General features: G+C 35.8%; 1 protein-coding gene across 9 annotated transcripts in view; it reads left to right on the plus strand.

Annotated features, from left to right (window-relative positions):
• LOC110105315 overlaps positions 1–22,355 on the plus strand; it is a 57,211-nt gene extending 34,856 nt beyond the window's left edge. For 7 of the 9 annotated variants that reach the window (XM_028692173.1, XM_020834759.2, XM_020834758.2 and 4 more), the window contains 15 exons: positions 3,577–3,702; positions 3,801–3,848; positions 4,361–4,563; positions 10,585–10,781; positions 10,961–11,244; positions 11,408–11,557; positions 12,206–12,598; positions 12,836–12,985; positions 14,821–14,896; positions 15,060–15,184; positions 19,705–19,896; positions 20,000–20,149; positions 20,269–20,403; positions 21,585–21,785; positions 21,868–22,355. In XM_028692173.1, the coding sequence (XP_028548006.1) occupies positions 3,577–3,702; positions 3,801–3,848; positions 4,361–4,563; positions 10,585–10,781; positions 10,961–11,244; positions 11,408–11,557; positions 12,206–12,598; positions 12,836–12,985; positions 14,821–14,896; positions 15,060–15,184; positions 19,705–19,896; positions 20,000–20,149; positions 20,269–20,403; positions 21,585–21,785; positions 21,868–21,975 (2,538 nt within the window). In that variant the 3' untranslated portion in view covers positions 21,976–22,355. The remainder of the gene's footprint in view (positions 1–3,576; positions 3,703–3,800; positions 3,849–4,360; positions 4,564–10,584; positions 10,782–10,960; positions 11,245–11,407; positions 11,558–12,205; positions 12,599–12,835; positions 12,986–14,820; positions 14,897–15,059; positions 15,185–19,704; positions 19,897–19,999; positions 20,150–20,268; positions 20,404–21,584; positions 21,786–21,867) is intronic. The other 2 variants (XM_020834763.2, XM_020834764.2) reach the window with 1 other exon arrangement.

Here is a 22,355-nt window from a genome sequence, read left to right on the forward strand (position 1 = left end):
AATAATCTTTAAAGCTATAATTCTATCTCCAATCCTATTAATTTTTATAACATTATCCTTCAAATTCTTATCTATAATAACTCCAACGCCATTTCTAGTACGACTCCTACCCGAATACCAAAGTTTAAATCCTAAACTATCAATTTCCTTAGTCTTCTCTCCAACCCATTTAGTTTCCTGAATGCACAAAATATTTATCTTTCTATGAATCATAATATCTATTAATTCCATTAATTTTCCAGTAAGGGAACTTATATTCTAAGTTCCTATCCTAATTTTAATTTCATGGACTAGATAATTTTATCTCTAATTTTATAGACTACTGGGAAAAAAATTAAAATAAAGATAATTTCATCAAATATCTTTAATAAAAAAAATAAATAAATTTATCCTTAAAATTAAAAATTTTTCCTAAAATTCATTTCAACTCTAAATGATTTCAAACTTCCAAGGACTGAATTTGAGGGTATTGAGTTCTATAGTTTTAATTTAGAGAGGTGTTGAGTTTATTTGGTTAGCTTCTATGATCAAATTCATCAAATTTGAAGTTGATTTAATATAAAAATATAAAGAGGGTTATTAAATAATTTAAAATTCCAAAATATTCGAATTAAATACAAATGAGCTGAATTTTTTTAGGGTTCTTGTGATTACCCTAATCGCTGAAATATTTTCCATAAATTTGGACCTTATTTAAACAATAAACTAAAATTTCATCATTAAATAGTTAAAAATAATATAAATTTAGAATAATTCAAAATAATTTAATTTTATAGGATGTTCATGAAGTTGTCCTTAATTTTAGAGAATTATTTCATAATTTTTTTGGCTTCATCTTAGCCTAAAATGCAAAATTAATATTCCTTAGCTTTAGTAAAAGATTTATTAAATGGCCTAGAAATTAAAAAATTAAAATATTAATTATTATTTGAAAATTTAAATAAATTTCTATTAACACAAAAAACTATTAATAATAATAAACTAAATAATTTGATATGTCATCAAATTAATTATGGAGAATAATAAATAAGCAATTTGAAATGAATGAAATTCAAATTAAAATTTTCTATATAAAACTCCTAAATAAAAATTTTAAATACTAAAAAATCATAAAAAGCACTTGATTGCTTCTAAGAGATTATAAAGTGTCACTTTCGGTGAAATATACACTTTATTATATCCGGGATGTTTTAAATGACAAGCTTCACCTTAGGATGACTGTTATGCATTTGAAATGTTCTTCAAAATTCTAAAATAAAAATAAAATCTTAAATCTTAAAATTAAAAGTTATACAATATTAAAAACTTGAAGTGAAAGTACTTTTAGATTAAATTAATCAATTTAAAATTGAAGATGGAACAAATAAGTCATAGAGTGGCATTCTTATAGCTTATTTAGCATACTCTAGATGTTGAATAGGGCACCAACTTTAGACTTCCTAGGATATACCATCTTTTTTTTTTTTGCATTTTATTTTAATGTTTTGTCATATACTGTTCAGGATTTTATTTTATTAAAATTTTTCTTTAAACCATTGCAGTAAAACTAAAAAATTGCAAACAAAAATAAACTAATTTACTTGCAAAATCAAAATTTAAAAATATGTGCAAAACCAAAACCAACAAGTATTTGCTTGCTTAGGATAATCTTGAGTTTATTTTTATAAAAGGCTTTTGTAGTAATAATTTTTTTCTACAAAATAAAGATTAAAATAAAATCAACTAGAAACAATATTTAGGAATTCAAACAATAATAGAAAGCCTTCGACCAAACATAAAATTAAAATTTGCCTAACTTGCATTTGCTTCATGTTTGGGCTAAGTCACCATTTCTAAATAAAAAATAACTTTGCCTAACTTTCATGGTATACGAACATTGACATCATGATTTTAAAATGATTAGATGGGTTTAGCTAATAGTTATTTTCAGGCAGCATTAGAAGTCTAGTAGAGTTGATTTTTCTTCAGTTCTTAGTTAGTTTTAGAAGTAGAGGCAAAGAAGAGGGAGTTTGTCGGTGGTTTTGGAGAAGAGTGAGGAAGAGCATGAGAACTATGATAAAGTGGGTTGTGGTGGCTATGGCGACACTAGGATTGGTGGCGAGAGTGTTGTGGTCATTTGCGTGGGGAATCACAGGAGTAATGGGCATGTAAGAGGAATTTCGTTCGACTGGAGGAAGTAGAGAAGTTTGAACTGTGTGGAGAAAAAAGGGTGTGGGAGTTTGACTTGTGTTTCAGGTGAAAAAGAGGAGAAAAGGGAGAGGGCAGTTAAGGGGAATAGAAATATAGTGTTCAATTGGAATTATTCTGCATCGCGCAATCTGAACTGAGGGGTTTACAAGGATTTTGATAGGGGTATGGAGCGACACTAGGATTGGTGGCGAGAGTGTTGTGGTCATTTGCGTGGGGAATCACAGGAGTAATGGGCATGTGAGAGGAATTTCGTTCGACTGGAGTTGTGTGGAGAAAAAAGGGTGTGGGAGTTTGACCTGTGTTTCAGGTGACAAAGAGGAGAAAGGGAGAGGGCAGTTAAGAGGAATAAAAATATAGTGTTCAATTGGAATTATTCGGCATCGCGCGATCTGAACTGAGGGGTTTACAAGGATTTTGATAGGGATATGGAGCGACTGACTTGATAGGGTAAGTTTGTGCATACATACATATTATGGCTTGAACAAGTTGGATAGTTAAGATTTGCTTATATTGGACGAAATTGCCTAAGACCAACTAGTGTTTGCCTTGGCTATTCTTGGGCTTTTGAAGACTATAGTGGCTCATCGAGAGTGAAGTGGGACCAGTGGGTCAACCAGGTCATTGAGGTTGATTGGAACTTATGCTATTTTTGTTGGGATTGTTTGAGTCAGCTAGTAGTGCAATCAGTGAAGTGGAATCATGTTGGGCTAGCCTGCAGTTCAATTCCCCGCCCCCACAAATGACTGTGGAGTATGGTTATAATATGCCACAATCGTTGGCATTGTTGCTTAAAATAAATGGTAAAAACATTAGGGTTACATTGGATCTCCTAGGGTTACTCAATTCAACTTTGGATCACAGTCCAACTAAGGGCAGGAGGGCTAACTTGACTTGCCTTGGTTTAAGAGAAGCATAAGTTAACCAAGGCCATGGCCCTCTTATATTTTTAGGCTTCAATTGTGCAAAACAAAACATTGTATCGATGCATAAACCTCTCATCAAGGTGAGATTTATAGAGAGATTGATGCATGAAGCCTTGTCTTTTTATTGCAGATAGATTGTTTGCTTGACTATAAGTTGTTATATAAGATAATGGAGATAACCTAATCATGCCCCGGGACACTCTTCATATCTTCTATATAGTGCATAGTTATTAGACTCTTTTATCACTTAATATGTTGATTAGTCAATCATTTGTTTGCCTGATTATTCTGATCTCAATTAATCTGTAGTAATCTAATTGAAAGATCAAATTTGATTCCTTTGCTTTAGAAAGGCTGGATTGTTTTTTTTTTCTTATTTTGATAGGTTATAGGTTTTTTCATATTTGATCTCAATTCCCTTTTATTCTTTTTGTACTACTACGTTGATTAAAAAAATGAACAGGCTGACGGTACCTATGCATGCTGTATCGAGAGTATTGTTCCTAAGGTTACTAGGCTGGCACGAGAGGATGGAGAAGAGCATAATAATCAACTAGTAGCTGCAAGCCTTCAATGCTTGTCATCAATGGTAATTCTTTTCCTTTAGGCAATGCTTGAATTGGATGTGGAATTTTATCCAAAAATATCTTTTCTCTAAGAGGTTTGTCATTTTTTCTTCTATTGCAGGTTTGGTTTATGTCTGAATATTCATACATTTTTTCTGATTTTGACGAGGTAAAGGGTCAGCTCATTGTCATCTTCTGCTCATTTCAGACTTTGTTTATTCAAGTTTGATAAAGAAGAATGTTGGCTCCAATTTTGAGTTATAGCTGTAGAATACCTATACTATTCTGCATTTCGTGACGGCAAGAGGTTCCACAATCTAATCCTTCTTACTATGTTCACTGAGAAGGGCATAACTATTGCTTGACATTCTCGAAGATGATTAAAATAAATGTAATATAAAAATCCAGAACACAAGTTAATATGTTTTATACAAGAATCTTCTTTCTAAATGAATTATTAAGCTGTATGCAAAATTTGTGTACAGATGAGACGTTTGAAATTGTCTAGCTTTTGCTTACGAGCAAACTTCACAGTTATAGCAGTGAACCGAAGGAATTTAGGGAAATGTTGATCCAATATAGTAGCCTAGAAGATTTTGATCTCTATTCGGCTGTGATCTAAATTAAACATTATTATACAGTTGTAATATTGAATTTCATGGTTTCATGAATATGATGCAGATCATCTATGCTATCCTAGATAATCATGGGGTTGACAAGCAACCGAAGGATGCTGATGAAGGATTGGACAAACATCATAATTGGGTTGATGAAGTCATTAGATGTGAAGCAAGAGCAGGGCCAATCTTGCATGATGATGGCAGTCTAAACAATATGATAATTCAACCATTGCCAGAAATGAAGAATTCCGATGTGCTAACAAGGTAGTGGGGTTTTGGGAATGATACTCTTGATTCGATTTTCCTTAGTTAAGCCCCATATTGTTTAAAATCCATTCCACCAATGCTTTCCTATTTCCACATAGTTTTTTTCTACAATATAATACATCATCCCAAAATAAAAAAGAAGTTTGGTTTCAAAGTGGATGTGGCCGAATATGCATGCCAATGATGTATTATGAAGCCAATGTTAATTTCACTTTTGTAGGAACTGAAGTGATATTTATTCTTTGGTATACTATTGGATTAGTTAGATACTTCCAGTGGTCTGATCTTTCACAATCTAGTAATTGCTTTCTTATTCCTTATGATGAAAACATCGACAGATATTATCGGCGAGTTTACCTGCATATGAATCATAGATCAATGGCTACGATTCACAGTCTGTATTTTTGATGTATTTCATGTATGGTGGTTTATTTATTTACTAGATTACGTTTGTACTCTTTCTTTGAGTTTGTTTCGAGTTGTAGCCCAAGGGGCATATGTGTCAGTTTTTTTTTTTTTACTTCTTTTAGGCCTATATATTGTGGCCTCCACTATTGTATTCAATAATGAATTATGAATGAAAATTTAACTTTCTTTGCTTGATCTCTTAGTGAGTTATTGAGAGAAGAAACTCTAGGTGAGGGTGAGAGCAATACTCGTCAATCTTTGGAAGATTCTAAGGTTTGCGGCTCCTTGATCTTTTCCTTTCCCCTACTTCCCTTTCCTCCCTTAGCCCATCCATCACCGGCCTCCCCAATCCCCTCTCCCTTCCTCCTTCTATAGCCAGGCCTTACCCAACCCGACGGCCTCCCCCCTTGGATGCCCAAGCCGCCGGCCTCGAGCCCCACCCGCCGGCCGTTCCTCCTCCACCATCCCCCTCCACAATTTCAACCGCTGACCTTCCCCCCATTACTCCCTAGATTTGGAATTCAAATTGAGTTTCAAATAGTTTCCAAATCTAATAAAAGGCAAATTAGGAAAGTTGTAAATGAGATCCAATTCAATTTTGAATTAAATTGGATTTTATTCCCTCATTCCTAATTTGCAAGGATAAATTAGGAATCCCATAATTCTTTTTTCCTAATCCCTCTCCCTCTCACCTTGCCGCTGCCCCATGCATGGGCATCTTCCCCTCTTTTGCCTTTTATTCCCCAAGCCCAAATTGAATTTGAAATCCAAATTCCTTTCCCTCCCTAATTAATACATAAAATTTGAACAAAATTTCAGATTTATGTCCCCCCCAACCTCTCCAAGTCTCATGCTAGTGCATGACCGATCCCATTGACCTTGGCTTCGTATATGATGATCAAGGACGGACGAACATCTTGCAATCTCCCTTCTTTGACCTAAATTTTGACGTCGACGATTCCGTGGAAAGTTATCTAGATCGCGTCATCTTCAGATTGGCATCGTCGATTGAAGAACATCTCCCAACCGGGTCGTGGAAGATCGTGGGACACCAAAGTATCCAACTGTTGCCGGCTACCTTTCCAACAACGAAGATCCTAGGCTCCCTCTTCCTAGTGGTGATTTCAAGTTTAGTGTGGAATATCTTCATCCTTTAGAACCATTGAGTGAGAAAACCCTCAAGGTGAACCTCTCATTATTAAATTTCAGATTTTTGTTATAAGCTATTAATGTTACTCTTGCCTTTGTATTTGATTAAGAGTGTCTTGGTTAATCTACATGTACTTCTTTGACTAAGCAAGTGGAAAACTACGAATCCCTAAAATTTTCCTTTGTCTTGAAGCATAATTTTGTAATGGCAAACATTTAACAATTTCCTTTTAATCTCTCGCTAACTCCTGGTAGTTTCACATCATCTTATTATTGCATCGTCTCTTGCAAAGCATAGTGCTACTGCTTAGTTTATGTGCTAGCTTTTTGCCGTGCTAGCTTTGGCTATTTGATTGATTGCCACTCTATATTAATGATTTAGGTAAATTACTTTCCATATAGGTTATTTTGAAATTCATCTTCATTTTATGTTGTCTCAGTATATTTTGTTCGAGCAACCTATAATACTTGCTGAATTTTCAATAATTTTTGTTATTGTTGCAGCTTGTTTGAATGTCTAGTGAACTTGTACAATACTGAGGCTATTATCCTAGATCCTGTTAGAGAACTTACTCTCTTTCTTCTTTCACTTACCTTTAAACATAAAGTAGAAAAAGAGAGATTAAAAGTAAGTCAAATAAAAATAACTTTCTTGCTTATGCAGCAGTGGTATCATGGATGCCCAAGCCGCCGGCCTCGAGCCCCACCCGCTGGCCGTCCCTCCTCCACCATCCCCATCCACAATTTCAACCGCTGACCTTCCCCCCATTACTCCCTAGATTTGGAAGTCAAATTGAGTTTCAAATAGTTTCCAAATCTAATAAAAGCCAAATTAGGAAAGTTTTAAATGAGATCCAATTCAATTTTAAATTAAATTGGATTTTATTCCCTCATTCCTAATTTGCAAGGATAAATTAGGAATCCCATAAATCTTTTTTTCCTAATCCCTCTCCCTCTCACCTTGCCGCCGCCCCATGCATGGGCATCTTCCCCTCTTTTGCCTTTTATTCCCCAAGCCCAAATTGAATTTGAAATCCAAATTCCTTTCCCTCCCTAATTAATACATAAAATTTGAACAAAATTTCAGATTTATGTTCCCCCCCAACCTCTCCAAGTCTTATGCTAGTGCATGGCCGATCCCATTGACCATGGCTTCGTATATGATGATCAAGGACGGACGAACATCTTGCAATCTCCCTTCTTTTATCGACGACGATTCCGTGGAAAGTTATCTAGACCGCATCATCTTCACATTGGCATCGTTGATTGAAGAACATCTCCCAACCAGGTCGTGGAAGATCGTGGGACACCAACGTATCCAACTGTTGCCGGCTACCTTTCCAACAACGAAGATCCTAGGCTCCCTCTTCCTAGTGGTGATTTCAAGTCTAGTGTGGAATATCTTCATCCGCTAAGCCCTAGAACCTTTGAGTGAGAAAACCCTCAAGGTGAACCTCTCATTATTAAATTTCAGATTTTTGTTATAAGCTATTAATGTTACTCTTGCCTTTGTATTTGATTAAGAGTGTCTTGGTTAATCTACATGTACTTCTTTGACTAAGCAAGTGAAAAACTACGAATCCCTAAAATTTTCCTTTGTCTTGAAGCATAATTTTGTAATGGTAAACTTTTAACAATTTCTCTTTCAATCTCTCGCTAACTCCTGGTAGTTTCACATCACCTTATTATTGCATCGTCTCTTGCAAAGCATAGTGCTACTGCTTAGTTTATGTGCTAGCTTTTTGCCGTGCTAGCTTTGGCTATTTGATTGATTGCCACTCTATATTAATGATTTAGGTAAATTACTTTCCATATAGGTTATTTTGAAATTCATCTTCATTTTATGTTGTCTCAGTATATTTTGTTCGAGCAACCTATAATACTTGCTGAATTTTCAATAATTTTTGTTATTGTTGCAGCATGTTTGAATATGTCTAGTGAACTTGTACAATACTGAGGCTATTATCCTAGATCCTGTTAGAGAACTTACTCTCTTTCTTCTTTCACTTACCTTGAAACATAAAGTAGAAAAAGAGAGATTAAAAGTAAGTCAAATAAAACTTTCTTGCTTATGCAGCAGTGGTATCAAAAGTGCTAGATTCCCAAGTTACAAAATGCTTGGCCAAGCAAAGCAAGTTAAACTATTTATCTTAGGGATAATGTATTCTTCTCTGCTACTTTTCTACATCATCATGCATGCTACCTTAGCCATAATTGGGTTATAGCCTTCCGTCATTTGCATATATCGTCAGACTCCTTGTCATCCCCACAGTTTGCTACATTGGAACTTGAAGCTCTTGCACTCACATTTGATCTTTCTTGTTTCCTAGCGTGGATACTTATTTCCAATTTCTTGATGTTCATGTCACGTCACCACATATCAAGTTATCATAGAAAACTAACTCATTTTCTATTTTCAAAGTATTAATAGTCATTTCTTCATTCAAGATAGGGAATTTACCTCATTTTTAGAGATTATAAGCAAGGCGTTCATTTGTTAGACATTATAAGGCAACCTCTGAGGCAATGTCTTTTGAATGACACTTTCCTATAAACCTTGAGGTGCCATGGCCTCACCTCTTCTCAATGACATGCCTAGGGTTTGCCAACTCTTCTTCAAAACTCTTAAGAAATTATCTTGATTCTTCTTTCTTCAACACTCTTAAGAAGTTTTCTTTCCCCCATCTAAAGTAGTTCCACTTTTTTTCAACAAAGTCTCTCTATTTCACCCTTTTGACTTGCAGAGAAAGATTCATATACTTCTCTTTTGTAGTTTTACTTAAAAATGAGCTCCTATTATGCATCAGATTCCCAAGAAAAAATCTTGAAATAAAAGAATATAACTTCTTTTGAATTAACTCTTAACATATGCTTAACTATTATGATCCCTAATAGAGAGAATCTTTGGGTGCCTCCATGGTGACATGACCAAGCTTTATCTTGTCAGCCAATAAGCCAGGTTCTAGGTCTAGTCCCATTTAGGGTGCGTTTGGGACTGCTGCAGCTGTCGGTAAAGTAGGTTGTGAAATTGTTGTACAGAAAGTTGCTTCCTGAAATTGCTTTATATAAATCATTATATTTTGTTTGGATAGTATAACTGTAGAGCTGCTGTGCTGCAGCTGCATGGGAACAATTTACCTTCATACCCTTATATATATTTAGATGAAATATATAATTTTTTAAAATTTAAATTTTTTTAAATGTATATGATAATCAACTAACAATTCTAAATCAAAATTGTATCACTTCTTAAGTTGGTACAACTTTTTTTAAATATATTAAAGCTGCCAAATTTTTTTTTTAATATTGTTGTAAAAAATAAATTTTTATTAAAAATACAGTACCAAGCAAATGGTACTGTATTTAGATCCTTGTTTAATTAATTGCAAGGTTGCAACGGTGGCGTGGAAGGCGCTACTGCAATGCTCTGTGATCATCATATACAAAGCCAAGATTGGTAACAAGCTTCGCAGGGTAACAGTAGTGTGGAACAAGACTTTCATCAACCACTCCCTGTCCAACTCCGTCGACGGTTCCGGCGGCAGTTGCGATCCACCATCCACCTGCAGAGTCGATCTCAATCCATGGCCCTTCTGGTGCAAGAAGGATTTCAAATCCGTCGACGTGGGCGATTGGACCTTTTCTGGAACCTTCTCCACGCCAAATTCTCCGGTGGAGGTTGCCCGGAAGCTACTACGTAGCTCTCGTCAGCGGCGAGGAGGTCGTTCTCCTTCTCTGCGACTTGAAAAAGAAAGCCTATAAATGGACCAAGGTGCGGCCGTCGCTCGACGACGCGAAGATGGTTTTGAGGGGCGTCTGTGTCGCCGAAGCCACGGAGGTTGGGGGCAACGACGCGGTACCAGCCGGCAGCGAGGAAGACAATTTGATGGCTCCAAGAGTACCAGAGTTCCGGAAAGCCGTGGAGTAAGAGCACCACCGGACCATCCCCTTTCTCGGCGACGAGCATATTAAGAGCAGGCGAAGCTTCACTGCTCTCGGCTGTGAATTGGAAAGAGTGAAGAAACGGCGAGAGCTGCGTGAGTGTTTTGGGTTCCATAGTAAGGGCATTAAAGTATTTCTCATAGATACAAACAGCGGGAAGCAGCTGAAACGCGGGAGTCTTCCGCCCGACGTGAGAAGCAACCGCAGGACGCAAAAATTTCGAGAACGGAGCACGAACGTGTACTCCCAAACCACCTATGGGTTACGTTTCATACAGTGCAGCAAGGAAACAGCCGTCCCAAACGAAGCCTTAGTGTGATGGATCCAGTGGTTCACTATCCTTCCGTACTTATTCATCTAGTTTTCATATGCAAGTCATAGGCATAGATTTCTCATGATTTGATCTCAAAATCTTTGCCTTCAATTCTATACCTAGTCCATATTGGTAGCATTTTTAATACATTATTTTTCATTTATCTCGACAAGCACACTGTTGATTATCTGCATATTTGGGTGCAGAGAGGAGTACGAAAATCCGAAAGTATGGTCACAAATATGCATTCAAAAACTGGCCGAACTAGCAAAGGAGAGCACAACAATGCGCAGGATACTTGATCCAATGTTTACCTACTTTGATTTGCACAAACATTGGGCTCCTAAGCATGGCTTGGCTCTGAATGTTTTATTGAATATGGCATGTTTGTCAAAAATCTCTGGTAATTTTGCTTATGAAGCCTTTCTTTGAAAGTTAATTTACATATTTTGAATTTGTCTGTTTTGTCCCACCTATGTCTTCGTATCTTCATTTCACTTTTGTGCATAGCAGGTATTCATTTGCATAGAATATATATGAAATTCATGATGTAATTTTTTCCAATGTTTTGTTGACTCTCAGGAAATGAACAATTTATCTTGATTGCTTTAGTACGACATCTAGACAACAAGGATATCATGCATGATCCTCAACTAAAGTCCAACATAGTTCAGATTGCCACTTCCTTGGTTAAACAGCTAAGATTACGGTCTGTAATTGCTGAAATTGGTATTGTAAGTAATTTATGTAGACATTTGAGAAGAAGTCTCCAGGTTACCGTAGAAATGGTTAGACCTGAGGAATCAAGCTGGAACTTCTTGCTTCAAGATTCTATTGAAGATTGCTTATTGGAGATTGTTAAAGGGGTAAGTATGTTATTGGTCAGAGGTCGTTTATTGTACTAAGTATTTGTCTTGTGAGTTATTTGGTTGATTGGAATTAGAAGTTTATTTTTGCACTAGGAGCATATATGTTAGCCATTGCTTGTTTATTTGCATATTCTGAGCCTTCTTTTGATCTTTGTTCCAGATTGGTGATGTAAGCCCACTTTATGACATGATGACTATAACCCTTGAGAAGCTTGCCAGTATTGCTATTGTTGCTAGGGCTACAATTGGATCTTTGCTGATCCTTGCTCGTATAATTTCTTTGACATCTTCTCGGTCTCATTCAGAACTGGTGAGTTCATTTGTTTCCTATTCTGTTTTTCTTACTGGGAAAGGTTCCAAAATGTCCTCAATTTTCTAGCTAGCATGAGAAAATATGAAATTACTCATGAAGATCCGTAATATGCCCTGCATGTGCTATAGATGAACATATTTTAATCTTCTTTTTGTCCAAATCAGTGCGATCATTTTGATATCTTTATGCTTTTTAATTAAGCATTAAAGAAACTGTGCTTTGGAATTTAAGTGCAGTTTTGGTTTCTAGTTCCCATTAAACAATAATTATTATATAATATTAATCCATGATGATTTTTTTACTGTGTTTTTGTTTCTTGTGGCCTTCCATTATGTAGTTTAAGCTGGCTAAATATCTAGCTCCTCTTGAATCGAGTTGGGTTTCTTGTGGTTTAAAAGATAATATTAGATAAGCATTCCGCAGATATTTGATTTCCAACCAGTAATGAATCATTCAGTGTTTTGTCCACCCTGCTACCTCTTAGGGAAAAGCTCAGTAGCTCACTATCCCACCCACCCCATTTTCTGCAAAGAAGTCCATATTTTCTTTACCCTCTTTACATTTAGTTTAAATTCTCAAAAGGTTTTTACCTTCTTTTTCTTTAATAATGGAACTTAAACTTTCCTTTGGCGTACTGCTCTTCAGATATTTCCAGAGGCACTGTTGGTGCAGCTTTTTAAGGCAATGCTACATCCTGATGTTGAGGCCCGTGTAGGAGCTCATATGATATTTTCCGTTCTCATTGCTGGAACACTAATTCATCCAAGATATGAGCCAGAGTGTTTGTATGAATCTAAGAAATTGCATTTCAGAACTACGCCAGCATTTGCCTCAACAACTGCTCTGCTTGAAAAACTCCAAAGGGAATATGGAAATGGGATTAAGCAAGGAAATGACATGCAAAATGAAAGTAGCATAAAGGATATTAACAAAGGTGAATGGAAACATGGATGGATTCAGAAAAGTTCACCATGTTTTCATAAATTAAGCTGCTCAATCATTGACAGGACTGCCATTTCCAATTATTCGCATGCAGCGGTAAGTACGTTTCCATCATTGCAGAATAGTTTCCATGATCCTACCCCTCCTAAGAAATTGCCATTTTTGCTTCATTATGCAAATCGTATTTTAAACCAAGATTTTTGGCAGTTTTTTATATTCTAAAACAAATAAATATAGTTTTAGTAAATCTTTTTTTTTTTTGTTCTATCTTTTCCCATTCCAACAGCAAGTTTATGCATCGCTGAAAGTAATTTCTTCTTTTTTTTGCAACAGGAATCATGTTCGTTTATCTTAAATGAAGATCAAATTGGTCAATTGCTTTGTGCATTTTGGGGGCAAGCTCATCAGCCAGATAACTTTCCTTCAAATTATGAGGCTATAGCTCTTTCATTCCACCTAACAGTCCTTTCTTTTCATCGTAAGGTAAACTTCTGGAAATTTTTTGTTTCCGCAATACAATTTTTCAGCAATTTCATTATTGAAATGAAACATAAGGAAGAGGATAACATTTGTGTTATGTTTCTTAGCCTCTGTTAGTTTGGAATTTGAGTAACATTGTTGTCATTATTAGTTTAATCTATTGAAAAGTTGATAAATGGCCGTGATTTTGCTGGCCCTTAGCTTAATCATGATGGGCGGATAGATGTTAATTAATGGTGAAAACTAGTTACTTTTATCCAAAAAGAGGTCGTTTTGTTTGCACTTGTAGGAATTAGGATGCTTGCAGTTCGTTCCCCTATTTTGTTGATAGATGTTTACTCCAAAAGCCATTTATTATTAAGTGTTTTGTCACAGAGTTTGTGGACCTTCATTGGCTCAAGATAATTGATGTCTTCCAATTATTGGTGAAAATAGCAATTTTCAGCCAGTACCAACACTTTTGTTTAGCTAGCTTTCATGTTGTACTTTGTATAATGCAATATGGTTTCCAATGCAGTCCTAGAGGATGGCCTAAAAAAATATTTTTTTTCTTGGAACATACTCATTGTAATGTGGTTAAACTACTTACGTACAAGAAGGTTGAAGTTGTTCAGGTTCAAACCGTGAACAAATTTAGGAGCAATGAATCATGAATTGTTTTTATGATACTTATGAGGAAGTGGTCATGATTTCCAGAGTCACTCATCTCAAAGTCTTTGATTTACTGCCAATCAACTGTGGTGTTATGGAAGAAGTTTGATGTTGATGCAATCAAAATTTTGCAAAAAAGTAAAAGACTTCCTTTTTTATAACATGGCACATCGACACTACAACTCACAAGACGGAACAACATTTATAATTTAAAAAAAAAACACGACTTAGGGACACCTTGCAATTTAAAGAAAATTTGAGAAGAAGGATACATGTGGAGGCGGCAACTATGGATAGAAGAAAGAGATTAGAAGTTCTAGACGAATTATAAGAAGAAGAGAAGAAGAAAATATCTCATAAGCTATTACAAAACCGTTTGGTTTTCTTTCCAAAATTCAATCCATTTTTCACTTCTAAACATCACAAAACAGCCCCCTTAAATAGGGAAAAGAAGCTCAAAAGACATCCAAATAGCTGCCCAAAACATCCAACCAGAACAGGGGAAAAGGCATGGCAACACCACAACCGAACAGCCAGGAAAGGAACATCCAGGAGCCGAACAGCCAGGAAAGGAAAAGCCAAAAACCGAACAACCACCAAGAAGGAGCTTGGCACACAAGAACCCAGCAAGAAAGCCAAAAAGATAGCACCCCAATCAGCCTCCATCCTCCAAACACCAAACAACCATAGACAAATGGGCCAAAGCCCAATAGAAGAAAAAACAGCCACTTTTGAATATCATGAATCATAACAGTGTTTCATGAGTGGATAGAATTGCTAATAAAACTATAGGGCGAAGCAAGATGATGGGAATGCCATTTTTCTTCGAGTAAAATATTCAAGAATTGGTGTAGTCCATATATTATAGTATTAAAAAAGGTTTGATGTTGGAGATACCCCAGTTGATAATTTTCTTCCAGTTTTGACTCAAAGAAGAAGGGTTGCTAAGTTTGAAGTAAATAAGTCAAATTTATGTTAACAAAAGTATAAAACAAATGCAAAACACATTTATTCTAACTTCCAGTTTTATCATTTCCAACTTCTTTTTGTTTGTCACAATTTTAATGATGCACACTTCCAATGTTTTTGTTTCGTTGTTTGTATCCAACTTCTGTGGATACATATTCATATTGGTTTGTCGAGAACAATTTTATGGTTTTCACTTCTATCTTGCATTTCTGTTGCAGAATACAAGCCATAGCACCACTGCCCAGCTCTTTCAGTTTTTGCTGTCTCTTATAAACTCTTCATTGGACCCTAATGGTAAGGTGCTTTTGTAATCATCAGAACAAATTATGTTACAATTTTGTAAGCAACAAAGTCAACATTCTTATCTGCACTTCATTCTCTTAGTTCATTTCAATGAACTTGCCTTTATTCAATTTTCTGTCTTGGTATTACCTCATTGATATGTTTCATTTTTCAGGAACATTGCCTCCATCATCCCGAAGGTCACTTTTTACACTTTCAGCGGCTCTACTGGCTTTTACAGCAAAGCTATGTGAGATTCCTGAGTTGATAGATTCGCTAAAGCATTTAATAGCTTACCATGTGAGTCCTCAGACTTGTTTATTCTTTTCCGAAACTTGCGTTTCAAACTAGTTTCTCCTTGCTTATCTTTTAATTCCAATATGGTTGATTTAATTCCTTAATAATGTTGTGGATTCAAGCAAGTTCCTCCTTTGTTTTCTTTATTTTTAAATTATTTTGTTTGGAAGAACGTTTTTATAAGCTGGGGAACTGAGCATTTAGATGTTGCATGAAGCTTCAACTTATTGGCATCTGCTTTAGACAAAAATACTAAAGCTCGGATAGATGTATGTACCACATAATTGTAGCATGCCGATGAAATCATATTTATGTATCAAGGGACAAAATTTTGAATTAGGAAGCAAATCAAAAGTGGTGTGCACATCCTTCAATAAGACTTGTATTGTGAAACAAGTCGCATCAAGAAAATTTAAACAAAAAAAAAACCATCTCTCTGAAACCCCCCAAAAATCCTTCCTAAAACGCGCTATATGAGCGGTCGGGCTGCTCGTTCTGGCGGAAATCTCCGCCTGTTTCGCGATTTCGCCCCCGAACTGGTCCCGCCTGGACCGGCTGGACCGGTCCAGTGGACCGGTCTAACATGTTGTAGATTCAAGCAAGTTCGTCCTTTGTTTTCTTTATTTTTAAATTATTTTGTTTGGAAGAACGTTTTTATAAGATGGGGAACTGAGCATTTAGATGTTGCATGAAGCTTCAACTTATTGGCATCTATTGGCCTCTGCTTTAGACAAAAATACTAAAGCTCGGATACACGTATGTGCCACATAATTGTAGCATGCCGATGAAATCATATTTATGTATCAAGGGACAAAATTTTGAATTAGGAAGCAAATCAAAAGTGGTGTGCACATCCTTCAATAAGACTTGTATTGTGAAACAAGTCGCATCAAGAAAATTTAAACAAACAAAAAAAAAACAAGAAATTCATGGAGAAGCAAAGATGTAAAAAAGGCTGCAATGTATTTTTATAAACCACAAATGCAGGCAAAAAAGAAAATCGATGAAAAATTCAAACATTCTTTGAAGCTTCATCACAAATGCAGGGAAAAAAAATGAAAATCGATGAAAAATTCAAAAATTCCATGAAGCTTCAAGATTATAGATTAATTTTATAAACAATGTTTAGTGTCTTGAATCTTTAGGATTATATTGATGCGCGTGACCTCTTACTTATCACCTTGTTCAAGTCATGCAAATACCCAAAATTGTAGAAAAATATAAAGAACTGGGATATTAACACCTAAAAAAATGCAGGATCTTCCACTACTTATCCTCCACATAAAAGGAGTGGAGTTAGTAAGCTTGCATTTCAAAAGTTGTCCAAATATAAAAACAATAAATGCAATTCTCTCTAATGACTTGATCTTTATTGTCACATGTCAGTCCCTGACATGTTAATCATAACTATGACTAAATTTTTTTGTAATGCATTTGTATATTGCTTATAGTGTAAAGTTGTAAGTCCCAATATTTGGGCTTCTCCATTATTGGAGTTGTGAGTCTCTTTAATGCGTTATTGCCTATATCTTGGACAAAAGTTGTGGATCGAGTCAATAGCTAAATAATTATGTGTTATGATCATATAATTAGTTAGTTGTTTGCTTGTCCACAACTCGTCCTAGATATAGGAGATGATGTCTTAAGGGACTCATAACTCCAATAATGGAGAAGCTTTATATATATATATATATATTTATATATATATATACATATACATATATATAAACAGTATATTTAACATTTTATAAGTTTGCTACATATGGTTAGGCAGTGATGGACGACGGCGGGTAGCAGTAGGAAGTGGGTTTGCGATGGAGACGGTGGCTGTTGGCGGTGGTAAAATAAGCTTTGGAGTGGTGTAAATGGTTCTGCTTCAAAATTGGGTGAGAACGATTTACCTTAAAAATGAACTAGAATGGAATACACTGCATTCACTTTATCTTGGATTTACTTTTCATCCAACCAAACACCAAACTTTTCCAAATCGATGCATTTACTCTACACCCTAAAATATCCCAACTAAATAGCCCCTAAATCCTAATCCTCCATATATGGGGTAGAGTACCTTAAAAATGAACTAGAATGAAATACACTGCATTTACTTTACCTTGGATTTGCTATTCATCCAACCAAACACCAAACTTTTCCAAATCGATGCATTTACTCTACACCCTAAAATATCCCAACCAAATAGCCCCTAAATCCTAATCCTCTACATATGGGGTAGAGTAAATAGGGATTATAGCTTAATAATTATCTAAAACTCAATCCTTTGCACATGAAGGGTAGAGTCTGCATCGTTCATAGCCTAACAATGATCTAAGGAGTGATCCTCTACAAACAAAAGATGTATTCAACATGAGTCATGGCCTATCAACTTTCTAAGGCATGTTCCTCCGCTTACAAAGATTAGAATTGATAGGGTTAACTTGATAATTATGTAAGGCCTGATCCTTTGCGTAGAAGTAGCATAGTAGACAAAGTCAGAGCAAAAGAATGACTTGTATGATTTAAGTGGCATATACTAATGATCACTGATGCGGGACATATAAAACTTACAAGCAAAGGATGAATATGGAGAGAACTCTCACACCGACCAATACATGCATTAATTCCAATAGTTTTGAGTGCAACATACTAAGCCCACAATTTGAAAATGCAAACCTTGGGCTTCCACTCAATAAATCGAGCCAATTAAGACTAATTTTCGAGCTAAATTCTCTAGATCAACCCAATATGTGAATTAAAATAATTTCAATTATAGATATAACAATAACAGGCAAGGGTAAATTGAACCAAGCCTCCAAATCAGGCCAATGGCTATAATTAGATCATGATCATTGAAGCCCCGAAGTGCCAAAATGGCCCCACAAAATTTCAAAAATTCAAGATTCATTGACATCTTCACTAATCAATACCCCCATCTCAAAAGGCGTGCGATATGAAATCTTTAAATACAAAGCTTCTATTAAATAATGACAAATTCATGATGCTAATGGTATTTTTATCATTCTAGAATCGCTAAGCTAAATCTTTAAGGTATCTCATTTGATGGAACTTTCAGTCCTCACAAAACTAAATTATTTCACTAAAGATGGGTTTTTAAACAAGCTATTGGAGTGAGAGCCAAATATTCTAAGATCATGCCCATATGATGGGCACATTTATTACATACCATAATCGAAGGGTTTTTCAAAATCCTTGAAACTCATTACAAATCAAAAGGTTTAAGACTCCAAGACCTAAGAATGTAATTGGAGGGATTACCAGTTAATATCATGTTCTCAGTAATAAAGATAAACACTTAAAGTGATAGTCCTCTATGATGAATAAAATCATAATTAAAGGGAATCCTCTTCATAAAAATGTCCTTTCAAATTTCTAAAAAGATATATTTTGGGTTCTTTTCCCAATAATGGGCATAATCAAAGAAAAAATTATCATTGAATGTTAACTTATTTCTATCTAAGCCCTTGAAATATGAAACAAAAAGGTCCCCCCCCCCCCCCCCCCCCCCCCCCCCCCCCCCCCCCCCCCCCCCCCCCCCCCCCCCCCCCCCCCCCCCCCCCCCCCCCCCCCCCCCCCCCCCCCCCCCCCCACCCCCCCCCCCCCCCCCCCCCCCCCCCCCCCCCCCCCCCACCCCCCCCCCCCCCCCCCCCCCCCCCCCCCCCCCCCCCCCCCCCCGTGAATTGACCAAGGACGATAAATCTATATTCGGCCAAAACATTCAAAGTAATTCATATCAAATGTAATGCATATATAAAATCTCATGGCAGTAAGGATGTGCCATATGTTTCTTGACCAAGTGGTTAGCTTGATTATGATGACATCGTGTCATCGTTATATTATAATTATTATCCAAGCCTGAATGTTCACCAATAGTGGTTATGAGTTTTAAAGCATAAAGCATACTCAATATGACACTAGTCCTTTGGTTTCCAAGGTTGGCTTAAATTGGTCTCTTTGATGAGCTTTCACTTAAGGTTTATGAGGTCCCTTGGATGCACAACCATTGTTATTCCAAAGATCATTTGGTTTGGCTAGGTTGAGTACCCTCACTAACTAATTAGACTAGTATCCATGACAACCAGTGATGATGAAACCTTCATATTTTGATCAGGTCTATCATCATTTTCTACTATCTCTATTCTGAGTCAATAGCATCATCTATTACTTTCCACAATTCAAATTGCTGCCACTCAAGTAAAATATTATATAATCTATAGATTAGCCTTAATCAAAAGCATTATCTTGTGATCAAGAGGTAATTAATCATAGAGGTTTGTACATACGAGAACCCTTAAACTAAATTATTAAGTCCCTTTATCTTCTGAAAATTAGAACTGTCTTCTAAAAAATCAATTGGAAATGACTCCAATATTCAACAGAGTTCGATGGTATTTTTCAAAGCACATATAAGCTAAGTTTGTTTTTCTATATCGCCTGCAGCTTTTACTTGAAAATGTTACATCATCAAAATTGCTTCATTGATTACTTCGCTCTGTAATGTGCCTTCTCAGGTTGACCCATACCTAAAAGTTGGCGATGACTTTCTTTTGTACGCTAAACCTCAAGCCAACCTGAAAGAGTATGGTTCTGAAGCTGACCAAGGCACTTCCCTGTCATCTTTAGCTGAATTGAGAAAGAAAATGATTGAATGTGGTCCACATTTTATTGATGTTATAGTTCAGCACCTTTCCGTATTAACCAACGTGAGTTGTTTAACAGATATATTTCTATACCGCAAGAAAAAAATCTGTATATTCTGGTTGTAGAAACTGAATGGACTACAATACAAATTCCTATTTCTGCAAGATGGACAAAAATGACATAGCCAAGCTAATTTCTGCCACTTTCACACCTGAGGATGGGGATTGGACTTTATGGATGTCGATTCCATTCGTGGGATGGGATTTCAATAGGGCTCTTACAATTTCTTCTGAAGAATCTTTTCCTTTTGCTAAGGCAAGTTACTTTTTTTTTTCTTCTCAAACTTTAGTAGCAAAATAAAAACTTTTGCTTTAGGGTTTCATGAAATGACATTGCTTTGAAAGTATTGATTGATCTTTTTCTTCAAAATTTAGGAAAATTTAAGCTCATCGATGGATGGTGATCTGGCAGTTGAATGCTTGTCTACTGATCTTCCAAGATTGCATCCCTCGAAGCCTGAACAGCCATCAATACCACAATTTATGAGTGTTGGGCAGCTGTTAGAATCGGTATTTTTAAGATTTTTCAATGCATTGAAAAGTTTTCTCTGGTTGCTTATATATATATATATTGACGAGCATTTAGATTACACATGGACATTTTTGCACCAGGAAGAATCATTATTCTCTTTGCGCATTTAGTTTTTCATTCTCTTTTAACATTATCAAAACAAAATGCATACATGATTTTATGATTTTTGATAATATTTGGCAATTAATCAGTGGAATCCAAGATTTCTTAATATATGATTGATTGCATTAGAAGATATCTATGATTTCAAAATATTGAGCCTTTAAAATGTTTTGAAATTAACTGCATAGGTTTTTGTTAATAGATTTTACGAATTGAACTTGTTTGGTTAGTGAAAGCTACAGAGTAAAATTAGATTTCTTGAGAGGACTTTTATATGCTCTCTGAACAACCTTGAATTTTAACAAGCTCGATGAGTGGTTACATTATCGCCTAAATTGATGAAAATTAATCTGCAATGGCTTCTCGTATCGGAGATCACATTCAATATTATGATTTATAGTGTGAAGATTATGTAAGCAATAAATGTAAAAAAATAAAAAAATAAAAATGAGAATAAAAGTTAGAATAGTAGGAAAATGAAGTCCATATCATATAAATGTGGAAAAAATTAGCTCAAATCAAAATTTTGATCAGGATGTGTCTCAAAACCATTGAATTTTCTTTGAAAGCGTGCACCATAAATTTTGATTGATTCATCTTGTATTGCACGTTTATCAAAGCAAATCTAATGATTTTGAGATTCATTTTGGCCAAAATTTTGTCTGAACATCCTACCCTAAATTTTCTCGTAAAGGCCAATCATCGCTCCTTCAATTCCTTTTTCCCTTTATCATATACAATGTTTCTGTCTTCTTGTGTTCCCTATCATATATTCACCGTTAGAAGTCTGAAAACATCATTTCTGGAGTAAGTGGATGCTCAAGCAGTCTTCCGTGCTAAAATGTTTGGATCAGTTAATACATTTTGATCACTTTAAGTCTTTGTTTGGGACGGTTTTTTTACTACTTCTTGAAGTATCTTTCTATTACAAAAATTTTAATTTTTATATAAAAAACTACTTCAAAAAGTAGTAAAAAAGCCGTCTCAAACGCAACCTTATTCATTAACTGGCACTAGTGTTCATGTTTTAATAAGACCTTTGGTCATGCTTAATCAGGCATTGCATGTAGCCGGTCAAGTGTCTGGCTCATCAGTCTCAACTTCACCCCTTCCATATGGCACCATGGCCAGTCAGTGCGAGGCCTTCGGCATGGGCATGAGGAAGAAGCTGTCAACCTGGCTAGTTTCTGGGCACGATGAAGTACTTCAGAATCCCTTACAAGCTATCCACGGGAGTGACAAATTAGCAAATGGGAAGGTAAATCTCTAGTCTCTACTTAGCAAATCTCTGCCATTAGATCTACAACTTCCATTGTAATGAATCTGCTTGCTTGCTGCAGGTGCAGATTACAGATTCTCAGCAGGTACTGGTTGGCCAATCATGGCGGGTTCTGAGGCTTCCTCCTGCAAGTCCCTTTGACAACTTCATGAGAGCTGCTGGGTGCTAGGTGTAAGCTTTATCTTGTCTTTAGTTATAGTATTCCTATTTTCTCGTACAAAGTTGTCTTCTAAATCTGAAGTTGGTTTTTGACTTGTTTGCCATCTTAGCTCCAATTCTGGTATTCCTTCTGTAATGTTGTGTTCAAAATCCTTTGATGATTTGAGATATGAAGATAGTTGGTCTAACCTGGTAGCTTGGATAGGAGATTAGATTCTAAACCTGATAACTTAATGTTTAATTGATCCTTCTGTAGCTGGTAGGATTACCTGTTGTTCAATGGAAGAATATCTAATTAGAGTTTCAATGTATGGATGTGATTTGATTTCCCATCATCTGAAGTACAAGAAGCTTGTTTTATTTGTGGTTGTAAATTCCTTGAATGATTTA

This window comes from Dendrobium catenatum, unplaced genomic scaffold, assembly GCF_001605985.2.
Source record: "Dendrobium catenatum unplaced genomic scaffold, ASM160598v2 original_scaffold_138396, whole genome shotgun sequence".
NCBI classification, from domain to species: Eukaryota; Viridiplantae; Streptophyta; class Magnoliopsida; order Asparagales; family Orchidaceae; genus Dendrobium; species Dendrobium catenatum.